General features: G+C 42.6%; 1 protein-coding gene across 1 annotated transcript in view; it reads right to left on the bottom strand.

Moving 5' to 3' along the window:
* Positions 1 to 13,309, bottom strand: part of LOC104846955 (zinc finger protein 420-like) — a 55,979-nt gene that overhangs the window by 33,308 nt on the left and 9,362 nt on the right. Inside the window, exons 2-5 of the mRNA XM_064278775.1 lie at positions 11,812 to 11,909; positions 6,524 to 6,683; positions 5,762 to 5,851; positions 484 to 610 (exon numbers count right to left, since the gene is read on the bottom strand). Coding sequence (XP_064134845.1) covers positions 484 to 610; positions 5,762 to 5,851; positions 6,524 to 6,683; positions 11,812 to 11,909 — 475 coding nt within the window. The remainder of the gene's footprint in view (positions 1 to 483; positions 611 to 5,761; positions 5,852 to 6,523; positions 6,684 to 11,811; positions 11,910 to 13,309) is intronic.

Here is a 13,309-nt window from a genome sequence, read left to right as displayed (position 1 = left end):
GGTGCTCAGGAAGAAACGCTTATCATGAGGGAAGACAGTGAAGAGTAATGAGGAGTTCCTTGACATTGAGGTAATACTTTGCTCTTCAGGGTCTCTGAAGATAGACAGGTGTGGGTTGATTTGCAGCAAAATAATCATGTCAAACTTGTAATCAACACAGTAATACTCTACACGGTCCCCAAATACAATACTCTCTGTGCCCCAAAGTGACCCCTAAAGCCAGTGCTTACATTTACAACACTTAAAGAGCCTCAAGGCTTTTAATTACAAGAGAAATGAAAACTAAGTATAATACATACTGCTTTGTGCTCACGGAAAGCCAAGATACATGAGCTCTGTGGGCCAAAGGACCATGCCTCCTTTATTTAATGATTTATTCTCATTCCTCAGCCCAAATTCTGGAGTAAACTTAATGAGTAAAATAGTTTTCTTCACTAAAGGAATAATAGAAAACCGAAAAAAAAAAAAGGAATCTGCTCTTACCTATTGAGGCCAGGTTTCTGAAGGTTTCGATCATCACATCTCTGTAGAGTTTCCTCTGAGTAAGATCCAGCAAAGCCCACTCTTCCGGGGTAAAGACCACAGCCACATCCTCAACAACCACTGAGTCCTAAAACATTGACACATTCTGCATCAGCAAGGTACCATGGACTTCAGTGTGTACAAGAATGAAGGGTGAGGCTGACAGTCCTGGGGAACAGAGGATTCTTAGGGATTTGACACAAGGTTCTGTGTACTATCAAGGTCTACTCTACGGTATGGCCATTAGCCTCGTCCCTTCACTAACTACATTCACTTCCTCACTGATTGCTTTCTGTCTCACGGACTTCCAGCACTGAAATTCTCTCTCTACAGTTCGACTGTGACCAATTGCAGTCGTATTCTCCTCTCTCTTTACCGTCTGGAATGGTTAGAAAACATAGCAGACATTAGAGAAATGCTCTCATTCAGATCTTCACTTCCTTGTGAACAAACAATTACCACTCCTTCCGTAAGCCCTACCAGAACACACTCAACAAAACATAAAGGACAGGGTGAAGACAGGATGATGTATAGTAACTGGTAAACACTGCAGAAGGGCAGTTTTGCTTTTGTTTCTCACAACCATGAGAGGACCAGGGGCCAATATCAACACACTGGCAACCCAAACACTGAGCTGGTCATATTTTCTTCAACTCTTGGAGATAAGCATGTGGCTGATTCAGGTCAGGAGACTCTCATTCAACAGAGAGCACCAAGGCCCAAGGTGGGAATGTGATAGGTCCACAAACACAGTCTAATGTTAGAAGAGGACAAGGAGCAAAACATCTGCAGAAACAACACCACACCCTTGTGTTTGCTCAGTGAGAAAAGGTTACCATTTCCATCTGGAAACCCTGGTGGCATAGTGGTTAAGTGCTACGGCTGCTAACCAAAGGCTCGGCACTTCAAATCCGCCAGGCGCTCTTTGGAATGTCTATGGGGCAGTTCTACTCTGTCCTATACGGTCGCTAGGAGTCGGAATCAACTTGATGGCACTTGGTTTGGTTTTTGGTTGGGATGACTGTAAAACATGATGAACGTAATCAGTGTCACCAAACTATACATGTAAACGCTGTTGAATTGACAAAGATTTTGTTAGGTATAACTTCTACCACAAAAAAATTAATTTTATAAGTAAGCTGAAATGCAGGTGGTTTACCGGTTAAATTGCCCATGGAGCCTAGAAAATAGACTTACACACCAGCCCTCTAGGGGCTGTGCTTCAGAATTCTCTCACATTTGCAGCCCCTGGAAGGCACCTAAACATGACTACCTGAACCCTGACCACTGGAAGCCCCTGGTCTGTAAGAGTGACCTTTCTGAAACAGCAGGAATCCGTTGGGTTCCTCGTGTCAAGAGGAGAGAAAAGGCTGCTAAAAGACGCCTTCAGTGCTAAAACAGAGTAATTTTAGAGAAAGAAGACTCCTCTTGTCAGGGAAATGGTGTCGTGAGCAGCCTATGACATCTCTAATCTGTCCTGGTATGATCGGATGACAGCAACTTTGAACCAGAGCCCAAAGCCAAAGGTCTCCTCCACTGCAGTGGGCGAGGTTATATATTTTAAACTCACCAAAAACCCTGATATTTATTATAGAATAATGATGAAATGTCCCATGTACTGAGCAACTGTGATTTTTCTTTCATGACTCTTCTAAGCAGATATTATTTCAGACAGGTCATAGCTGAGTAAAGTTAGAGATGTTCATTTAATCACATCCTCAGTGATTCCCACATGGAACTCTGCTGAGCCAGGATCACAATGCAGGTCAATTTCTCTTTAAAGTCTAAATTGCTGACAACTCCATTTCTGTCCATATGCATACAGTTTTGTTGTTATTTTTGCTGTTACCGTCCAATAACAGCAAAAAAAAAAAAAAAAAACCCAAACCCAGTAGATGATCTAAAGTCCTCTTGGATAATAGGAAGAGGAGACAAAGGTAAACATTCTATTCAATTCATACAACCAGGACATACTTCTCCTGGCAAAGCCCTGTGTCTCAGACAAGACTTCTTCCCTCCAGACCCTTAATTGTGGCTACATTCATTCATTAAAATTGATTCAGGTCCTACTGATACAGAGGCTACTGCACATTGGCAAAGCAGCTACAGGAGTGAACAAAACGAACACCCCGATGAACATGCATAGTAAATTCTTTGAGTGGGGACAGTAAATTTAAATACATAAACATGTATATATAACTATCATATGGCAATGCGTTCTATAAAAGAATTCAGGTCTTTGAGAAGAAACCGTTCTAGAAGGAGGAAACAGCCAGAGCACAGGTCAGAAGGTGTGAAGGTGTCTTGGATGTCTTAGGAAGAGCCAAAGGCCCCGCGTGGCTGGAGCCGAATGCAATGCAGATGAAAAACCGTCTTAGGAATCTGGAGGGGTGATTGGGGTCAGTGGGCTTATCATGTTCGGGGGAACTCGTTGGCAACTGAAAAGAATCTGGCTTTTAATCTTAGTGAAATGCTGAGTAATTTTACACTTTTGAGCAGTGGAGGAAACTGGTATGATACCTCTCAATCCTTTAAAGACTCAAAGTGCTCCAGTGCCTAGGGGGACTCAAGAACACTGTTCAGAGACATGGGGCAAGGATGGCTCTAGAGGGTCGGGGCTCAGCCTCCACAGCCAGAGCTCCTCTGTCTTCAGATTCAGGACAGAAGACTCTGTCATTCAACACAGAACACCAGGAACCGGGACGGGGGAAGGGGGGATATTAACACCGTGTGATGCTACCTCTGAGAGTCACATAAGGAAGGTGACACCAGGTATTCAAATCTTCAAATGCCATGTATGTGGGGATGAAGGACCCAGAGACAGTGGATCAAGGTATTAGGGTGCCTCCTAGGGCTCAGTTCCTCAGCCTCCTCTGTCACTGTCTTCTTCACTGAAACCACAGTCCCGCAGCACACGGCTGCTTCCCCAACAATTCAGATCCAGCCTCACCCACATAATGCTAAGGATAACCCAGTTCTGCGTAGAACTCACCATTTTCTTCTCCAGCTTCTGGGCGTCTATGGAATGACGTCTCTGACCCCAAGAAGCCACTTCCAGGAAGAGGGACAGGACTGGAAGCAGAGGCCTGGGCAGTCTGGAGGCAGATGAATAATGTTTGGTCCACACACCAGTGACAGCAATTCAAATCCTTCCCTGTGATTGATGGATGTGCCAGATGGTCGCCTGAGGTCCCCCGCTGCCTGGACTGGACTAGTTCTCCCTGCACCACACCTGAGGTCTGAAATGGAAGAAGGATGGGGAAGAAACAGTGTGGAGGAAGCAGGGAGTGACAGGCCTTTGGCCTCCTCCCAGGCTCAGGGCAATGCTCCACCCTGAGGGCCTTTACACTAAAGGCAGAACAGGCTCCAGCCCCCACAGGACACACCTGCATTCTTCAGGAAGCTCCACAGGCCTCTCCTTTCTGCAACAAGATCACACATGGAGGAATTTACCTCTCCCACAGCATGAGAAGCAACCAGGCCTGGCCAGGCTACAAAACTTGAACCTGATTTCCTCCAGGGACTTAGGGATTCAATGTTCAAGTTGTGGGCTTACCTATGTACCTTTGTTCCTGGTGTCAGATGTCACTGTTATCTGACATTAACATGGATGAAATTTTAAGAACATACTTTTCATATATTGACAATGAACTCATCCTGGTTCATTTATTTTTAAGTTATGTGCTGTAAAAACCTTCCACTGTGGCTTTCTAAAACTTTTTCATCTCACTTATGACACTGTAATATCTGATCAGTATTTTTTCTGTTCCTTTGGAATTAACTAACATTTCTTTCTGCCCCTTGACTTGTCTCGTATTTTTTCCCCCTTCATTTTCAAACCATGAGAACACCACTCACTAAGATTTTGAGAAATCTGGGGGGATTTCTGAACACTTTCTCTTTCTGGTATTAAATAGATCAACAAATAAATCAGAAAATCTTTATGCTTTCACTAAGGACCCGTCTCGTGCCTCACTTCCTATTTCTTTTCTCCCTGCGCCCTTTCCAACTTGAGTCCTATTTCATTTCTTGGTCTCACTGTCAATGAATTCTCCGTTGCAAGATCTTTACACGAGTGGGTCCCCTCTACACGTTATCCTTCTTTTTTTTTATTTTCTGTAATACAGCTCGCTAATTTTAATTCACATCATTATTTCTTGACTAGTATTCCCAGCATAAATCAGGAGCTTGTTCACTATGTGGAAATCTCAAGTCCCATCCCAGAATTTCTCAATCGAAATTTGCATTTCAACCAGATCCGGGGGTTATCCACATTGACACTCAAAGGTGAGAAGCATTCAGTGATGTACAGGAATGAGCAGTCTATGAAGGGATGCCCTTTCATCCATCCACACCTCTATTGTATCACTGGCTATCTTCCTGATTCAGAATCAATCTCCACGTCTAGGCCTCCTCACAGTCTTCCCTAATTTGTTCATAACAACCTCCTGCCTGACATCATTCAATCATCGTTGTCACTTCCAAAATCTATCTGCGGCATAGGAAATGCTCAGTGCCCATCAGTGGCTGTCCATGGGCCTTCCAAAAGCCCAGAGTTTTCAGCACGGTTCTAAACGACCTGTTCCAATCCGTCACACAAACCTCACCACTCACTTGTTGTTTTCTCTGCTTTAATCATCTCTGTCTTCCATCAATGAATGGATAATACTGGGTTCTCTGCTGCCTCAGGGATTTACACATTTATTTTTCCCAACTGAAATACTCTTTCCACTCCCACCCATACAAAATGATATCAGCTCTACACAGCACTGCATGTAGCTAAAAAAAAACAATTTTCTGAATCTTCACTGAAATAATTTCCCTTTTCAAGCAGTTGAACCTCACTCTCGGGTTAGGTCTTTTTAATACAGATAACACATATCCTTAGTTTTTCATTATTTCTTTAAAACTGTCTCCCAAGCTAGACTATAAATCTATGGGCAGACACTCTGTATTTTGTCTTCTTGTTCCTTCTGGCCTGTGACACTGATCATTGAGGACACACACAGATTATTACCTGTTATATATAGTCTTCAGCAGCACTATCCAAGAGTACTTTATGTGAAGATAGACATGTTCTGTGTCTGTACAGCCCAATATGGTAGTCACTAGCCCTATGTGCCTATTCACCACAGAATATATGACTAGTGGAATGAAGGAACTCTACTTTTAGTTTTAATTACTTTTAATTGAAATAGCAGCACCTGGCTAGTGGGCATCACAGCTCAAGTAGACTCACCAGACCCTTAAGCAACCAACAGGGCAGAGAGGGCATGAAAGCTGCCAGCAGCACAATGCAGAGCTTCACAGTTTTGGGCTTGCTAAAAGTCTGTCACATAGGGAAATGGAACATTGCACTCAGTTTGTTTTTACTTGCATGATGAAGGTTAATGTCAACCTCAATTGGATTTACCTCATTCTGAAAACCTCAATGACATTTAAACATAGAAATGAGTGGGAATAACAGAGGAGACAGGAGGGGCACTTTCTGCAGAGGTGACATTTGAAGTGAGACAAGAATTATAGGAATTATTGAGTTCCTAGAGTTTCAAAGTTTTCCTCTAATCAGCAGAAATACTTGGTGCGAAGGCCCAAAGGCAGGGAAAATGTTGACATGTCCGAAAAAGATTTTTCTAAAAAGATGTCAAGAGCCTATGAAATATGAGGGTGTTCTCAATTTAAGTCAGATGTGGAGGGTCTTGCCAGAGAGGGTAAAATATGTGGATTTTTTCTGGATGTGATTGAGAGTTGGCTTGGTTTACATTGTTGATATCTGCCTCTTGCTGCTGGGTGGAGGCTGTACCTTCCTCTGAAAAGAGAAATAGGAGAAGAAAGTTCAGAGCTGCCTTCCTAAGGGAGCTCCCCTCTCACGGTAGCTTGGACTGTTTCCCTGAATGCAGTGAATGAATGAAGGCTGGTGCAGCTTACCGGCTGGGAAAGCCAGGTGAGAAGTAGATTTGTTCAGGTGAGATTTTGGACATGTTAGGTTTCAGAGCGTTACAGTCCTTAGTGTTCCAGGTGGGCTATGGGAAGGACTTGGTGTCTGAGTCCATTGGTACCCAAGAGCCTGAATCTCATCCTGTGGGCCGTCTTCTGCTGGCCACGAACAATCACACTGTGTCCTCTGAAACAGGCTGCATTCCCACTTCTGAAGCTGCAAGCTAAAGGAGAAGAAGAGCAGAGTGTTGGCATGGATGAGGCCTTTAGCAAATAATTAATGGCTCCTGGCACAGATTGTAACGTCTGACAGCAGACATTTGGTTTCTGTACTAAGGGACTGGACGAGCTCGATGCAGACCACGGGCTGCTAATTACAGTCAACTTCTGGATGAAGAGCTTCTTTTTTTCTGCTTGACTTTCAAGGCTGTGTGAAGACTTCTCCTGAGTGAAGACATCCCTTATTTTAACTGAACCACTGCTTATAGTTGTACACGTTACAGTGAATTCTTTAGATCTTTGTAAACACCCAGGCGTGTTTGGAGGAAGCATGTGAACCTGCCTTTTTGGTAACTTTGAAAAACGCCAACATGGAACTTCATGTGGTTTAACCTGTCTTGTTCAAGAAGAAATTAAATGACTACCGTGTGTGTGTTACAGAGAGAGAGAAAAAGAGGGAAAAGAACCAAATAAAATTAAAAAGCTTTCTTGGCTGAAAAAAAAAACAAAACTGATAATGTCATGGTATCTGAGGAGCATTTCTTAGATTCTCACCTAGGAAAATTCAGTAGTTTTGAATGAAGGCTTGAATTCGACAGGAAGTAATATGACAACAGTCATGTCTCCAAAGGAAAGTCCCATCCAGAATGGGAGTACTTCTAGAATATCTATGTCTAGAGAAGGAAAATAGAAGGCACTACATTATTCAACACTATGTTGAGATTAAGAGTGGTGTTTAATGACTGGTTTTATTGTACGCATTTTTAAAGTTTTTGACTCATACAATATTTTTACAGTTTAAAAAAAAAAGCACGTTTATTTTCTCCACACACTAGCTTTCAACAATGGATTCTGAGCTACAATAGCAAAAAGCTCAAGGAATAAAAGACAAAACAGATCAATTAAGACTCTCAACAAAGGGAAGAGACAATCTACACAATGGGAGAAAGTACACTGAAATCTGTGAGAGCTGGAATTTGACAGGATTGCCTTCTTTTTCTGGGTCTTGCAATTTTTCTGCCTTTTACACAGCGCAGCCTTGCCATTTTTTGGTCACTTCTTTAATGGAAAATATTTGAGTTTTCCTACTCTGACAGGTTTCCACCTTAGAGGTTCCAGCTTTCACAGGTTTCACTGCATTTGGGAATGATACATGCCATAAGGGTTTAGTATCCAGGACAGAGAAAGACCTCCTAAGTGTCAGCAACAATTATAAAATTGGGCAAAAAACTGAAGGAGACATTTCACCAAAGATGATAAGCAAATGGTCAATAAACACATGAAAAGATGATGAATGCCCCTGTCATTAGGGAAATGCAAACCCAAACCACAAGACACACCACCTCATCCCTAGGAGGATGGCTACTATCAGAAACAACAAGAGTTGGGGAGAATATGAAGAAATTGCCGGTGGGTTGTAAAATGGTTCAGCCTCTGTGGAAAAGTGTGCCTGTTTTTCAAAATGTTAAACGTACAAATAGCCTATGACCCAGAAATTTCCATTTATAGGAGCGCAGATGGTGCAAATGGTTAAGTACCCGCTTGCTAACCAAAAGACTGACGGTATGAATAACAACAAAAAGAGCAGATGTTGAGGCTGCTGATGAACAACCATATACCTCATGGGACGTGGTTTCTTGCTTTGGAGGTTGAGCGTTACGCTTTCATGGGACATCGCAGTTAACTGGCCTAATAACGTGTTGAGTGATTTAACCTCCTAGTTCACTGTGTGGTGCCTGGGGTCTTACAAGCTGCCATCCAAGGCACAAAAGTCGGTCTGTATTCACCTGGAACAACCGAGGAAAAAGTTAAGGCAGGAAAAGGAGGAGGATAAGGAATGTGTGGTAACTGCCTCCATGAACAGCTGCCTCATTGGCCATGAGAGTAGAAGAACAGGAGAGTGCCTGGCTGCCATTACGGAATATCTTCATCGAAACTTCTAGAGCAGAATCCTGATCTAAAGAGGGAAAATGCACAACAGAATTTCAAATTCTTATGGACTCCAGGCTTCCTGGAGCCATGAAGGTTGGATGAACCCCTGAAGCTATTGTCCTGCGATCATCTTTAAACCTTAAACCAAAAATATCCGTTAGAGTCTTCTTAAAATCGAACAATAGTTTAGCTTAAGTAGTAAACAATGAGCCTTGAGCATTCTGCTCTTTAGAAAACTGTCTATGTGGGATCAAACTGACAACAGCAACTCAGAAGAGCTGACAGGAACCCTAGGGAGCACTGAGTTTATGTTAAGGGGAGAACAACTGAGAAAAGTTCAGTGAGAATGGTTGTGTGACTGGAAGAACGTAATCAATGTCAGTAAACGGTACCTGTAGAAAATGTTGAATTGGTGTATGTTTTGCTGTGTATATTCTCCACAACAAAAGTATAAAATTATGTAATTAAAGAAAACAAAAGTTGGCAGTTTCCACCCACCCCAGCACCTCTGTGGCAAAGATGCCATCATTTGCTTTCGTTAAAATTACAGGAAAAAAACCCTACGCTACAGCTCTACTCTGTCACGTGGTCTCACCATGAGTCTAAAATTACCTCAATGATACCTAACAAGTAGATACACAAAAGTCTTGAAAGTAGGGATGCAAACAGCTATTTTTACACCAATGTTCAAACACCACTATTCAAAATAGCAAAAAAGTGTAAAAAAAAAAAACCCAAATGTCCATCAACAGACGCATGGATTAAAAAAATAGAATATTATTCGGTCACAAAAAGAGATTAAGTTCTTATAAATGTTACGCCATGGATGAACCTTGAAAACACTATGCTAAGTTAAACAAGTCAGAGACAAAAGTATAAATCTTGTACAGTCCCACTTAAGTATCTGTAATAGGCAAGTATATAGAGACCAAATCGTTACTAGGGGGAGCTGGGAGAGAGGACGGGAGTTAATGCTTAAGCGACACTGACTTTCTTCTAATGGTGATGGAAAATCTTGGAAGTTGATAGAGGTGATAGTTGCACTACATGGTGAAAGCAATTAACGTTGAATTCTGCATGTAAAAATGGTTGAAAAAGGAAAAAGACTTGTTATATATATTTTAACACACACAGATACCATGAAATGACAGTATTAAGAAGAAAGAAATTTAATTTCTTGGTTAGAATGTATAAGTGAAAGGAGGGAGCTTTAGATGCTGTGAGGATATTGAGAGGAAAACTGGTATTTCTAAGATTTCACACCAACCTTAGGCTGTACTAATCTAAAGAAATAAAATCATATTTCAAGAACTGCAGTGCGTAAAGAATTGGTTTTTTAACGTAATTAGATCTAGATCACCGTGTTAATACGTGAAAAAAAGACTCCTTCCATACCAATATATAAATATATATGTACACACAAAACACGAACTATAATTCATAGCAACTTTAAAAAAGATTAAGCACTGGCACTCTCAATAATTTCTCCAACAGGACACTGAAATACAGACACTTGAAATTTGCTCCATAGGGTTTTCAGCGCTGTGACCTTTCAGGAGCAGATAGACAGGCCTGTCTTTCAAGGCTCATCTGGGTGAGTTCAATCCACCAACCTTTCCGCTAATAATCTGAACCTTTTCAGCTACCCAGGGCCGCCCTACTTCACTCTTTCACTGTGTAAAGTAATTATTATACAAGATAAGGGACCTTTTCAACACTGCAGTGTCGCTGACCCTCTAAGATCTGAAGTATATGGGTTAGTGGCATTACACGGGCCTCCCATCTTCCCTTCATTCCTAATTTTCGCCGCTCTGACTCTAGGAATATGCAGGGTTTGTGCTCCAAGAAGCCGTCGACCTTTTAAGGACTGTGCTTCTTTGGTAGCAGAAACTGTGGTTCTGAAACAGGCTGTCAGCCATACTGAAAACCCCAGTCAACACCCCTCCCCCATCCCCCCTTTGTCTTGCTAACCACAAGCTTGTTTTGAGCAGGAAGTCGCAGCAGGTACTGGCTGGGTCCATTGACTAGCCCTAGTCATGCCTTGAAGCATGCACAGATTGAGATCACATGCTTCACCTGACCCTCTCCCCACCCCAATATAGGCAGGGGAGGGCTAAAGGCAGAAGACTCCAGGTACCAAACCCAACCCCTGAGGCCACTGGAAACCAAAAGCTCCCCAGCTCCCCTAGTCAGCCAGCACCTGGCCATAAGGTCACTAGACCCCAGGTGCTCCTCGTATATGCAGACAGTAAACTTGCCACTTTCTGTTACCCTTGCAATCAGTGTCCATCTTATTTCAGTTTTTTTTAATAAGACAGGACCAGAACCCGAGTGGTTAGGTTACAGTTCAATTCCCAGTACCCAATCTAGCACAGACTACACACCCAGGGTGTGTGATCTCTATAAATCGTTCGTCGCCTACATTAACACTGTTCAGCAACATCACATTTTATATCGGACCAACTACGACTGGCTGTATGGTTTCTCACACAATCGTGATGAAAATTTCTGCCTTAACGCCCAAGAAATTCCTCGAAAGCTACCTGTATTAAATGTTTTCCTCCTGAAACTGGGATAAACATGCTCCTAAACGTACGTACTATTTCCAAGTCATGTTTGTTGATTGTTCATCAGTCCTAAATACATATACCCATTAAAGGAGGAGGTTATAATCCTCGCCACAATCTTCATTTCCCCAGGACCACTAATAATCAACAAAAGTCCTGCCTGATGAAGCACAGAAAAGAAAGAGGAGCCGTTTCAGGCAGGGAGATTGTGATCACTATGCCCCTTGAAGTAACAACAGATTTGCATTTGAGTTCAGACACTGCCACTGAGTAGATATTTGTCTACGCGCGAGGTATTAAATTTCTCCGAGATTATTAGACTTCTGTAAAACGTTACAAACCGTCGCTCCCTGGCAGTGGTGTTTGGAGGCTCAGAGAAGGTCCCTTAGATGAAGTCCTCGACCCCGTGCCCAGCCCTCCAGAAACAGCTCAGTAAACGGTAAATATACGCAGGGGCCAGCAGTGACTGAGGGCTGAGGAGCAGCTCAAGGTAACCGCGCACCTGTGTCTCCACAACACGTGGGTATGCGCCATTCAGACGGCGGGAGCGACCCAAGACCCCAGGAGGCCCGGGACTCTGCATGTCTCCGCGTTTCCTTAGCAGCTCAGGTCTGCGCGGCTCCCACCACCTCACCTGTCCACGCACCGACACACACAGGCCTCCAGGAAGCAGTTGCTGCCACACACCGGAGGAGCCGGTCGGACGCCGACCAAGGAGGCACACTTCCGCTTCTGGTGAGCAGGAGAAGCAGCAGGACTCCAACAGGAACACAGAAACCAGTGATTCATCTCATTCATTGGATATATGGGAAAAAGTAAAACAAAATAGCAATGAAAATATTCATGAATTTATCAAGGAAAGCAGGTGATATGGCCAGGTAGCATTCAAACCAAGGAAGCATTGAGCATTGCATATTTGCAATTTATTTGTCTAACAGAGCACACACGAGTAGGAAAAAAATAAGCATATAAAATCACAGCTGATCTTAGGTACAATCAGGTAGGTTCCAACTCATAGTCACCATACGTACGACAGAACCAAACACTGTCCAGTCCTGCACCATCTTCACAACCATTGCTGTTCTTGATCCCATCATTGCAGCCACTGTGTCAATCCACCTCATTTAAGGTCTTCCTCTCTTTCGTCTACTTTAACAAGCATGATGCGCTTCTCCAGGGACTTCTCCCTCCTGATAATAGTCAAAGTACGTCAGACGAATTCTCGCCATCCTCGCTTCTAAGTAGCATTCTGGTTGTACTTCTTCCAAGACAGATTCCTTCGTTTTTCTGGCAGTCCACAGTATATTCAATATTCTTCACCAACACCGCAATTCAAAGGCATCAGTTCCTGAGTCTTCCTTATTCATTTCCACCTTTTGTATGCATATGAGGTGAGTGAAAATACTATTGGTTGGGTCAGGTGCACCTTATTTCTCAAAGTGATATTTCTGCTTTTAACAGTTTAAACTGGTCTTTTACAATAGTTTTGCCCAATTCATCATTTGATTTCTTGACTGCTGCTTCCATGGGTAAAAGTTTCTCTAAAAAATAGCTCTAAGAAACTCAATAGGAGGATGCTCTTTAGTAGCAATTACAGAGGGGCAAATCAATACCATAGACATACCATTTCATTTCCACTTTTTTTTTTTTTTTTTCTAGTTAGGATAGCCAAATTAAAAAAATCAGGAAAAAAAAACAAGTTAGGATGTAGGGAAATTGGAAACACCTATTGCTAGTCGGAATGCAAAATGGTAAAGCCCTCCAGCAAAACTGTAGTGGTTCCTCAAAAACTAAAAATAGAACTTCCATGTGACCAAGCAACTCCACTCATACTTACATAACCAAAAGACTTGCAAGCAGAGGCTCAGAGACTTGTACATCCATGTTCATTGCAGCACTGTTCACAATAGCCAAAAAGTAGAAGCAACATAAATGCCCATCTACATTTGAATGGATAAACAAAGTGTAGAAGAAACGAACTATCAGTACACATGCTACAATACGGATGGAGCTGGAAGACATTCTGCTGAGTGAAATAAGTCAATCGCAGAAGGACAAATACTGTACGACTTGACTGATGTAAAAATGCAAACCCAAGTCCACCGCCATCCAGTCGATTCTGACTCATGGGC

This window comes from Loxodonta africana, chromosome Y, assembly GCF_030014295.1.
Source record: "Loxodonta africana isolate mLoxAfr1 chromosome Y, mLoxAfr1.hap2, whole genome shotgun sequence".
NCBI classification, from domain to species: domain Eukaryota; kingdom Metazoa; phylum Chordata; class Mammalia; order Proboscidea; family Elephantidae; genus Loxodonta; species Loxodonta africana.
Note: the sequence above shows the minus strand (reverse complement) of the source record. Positions and strands in the feature narration are given on the sequence as shown.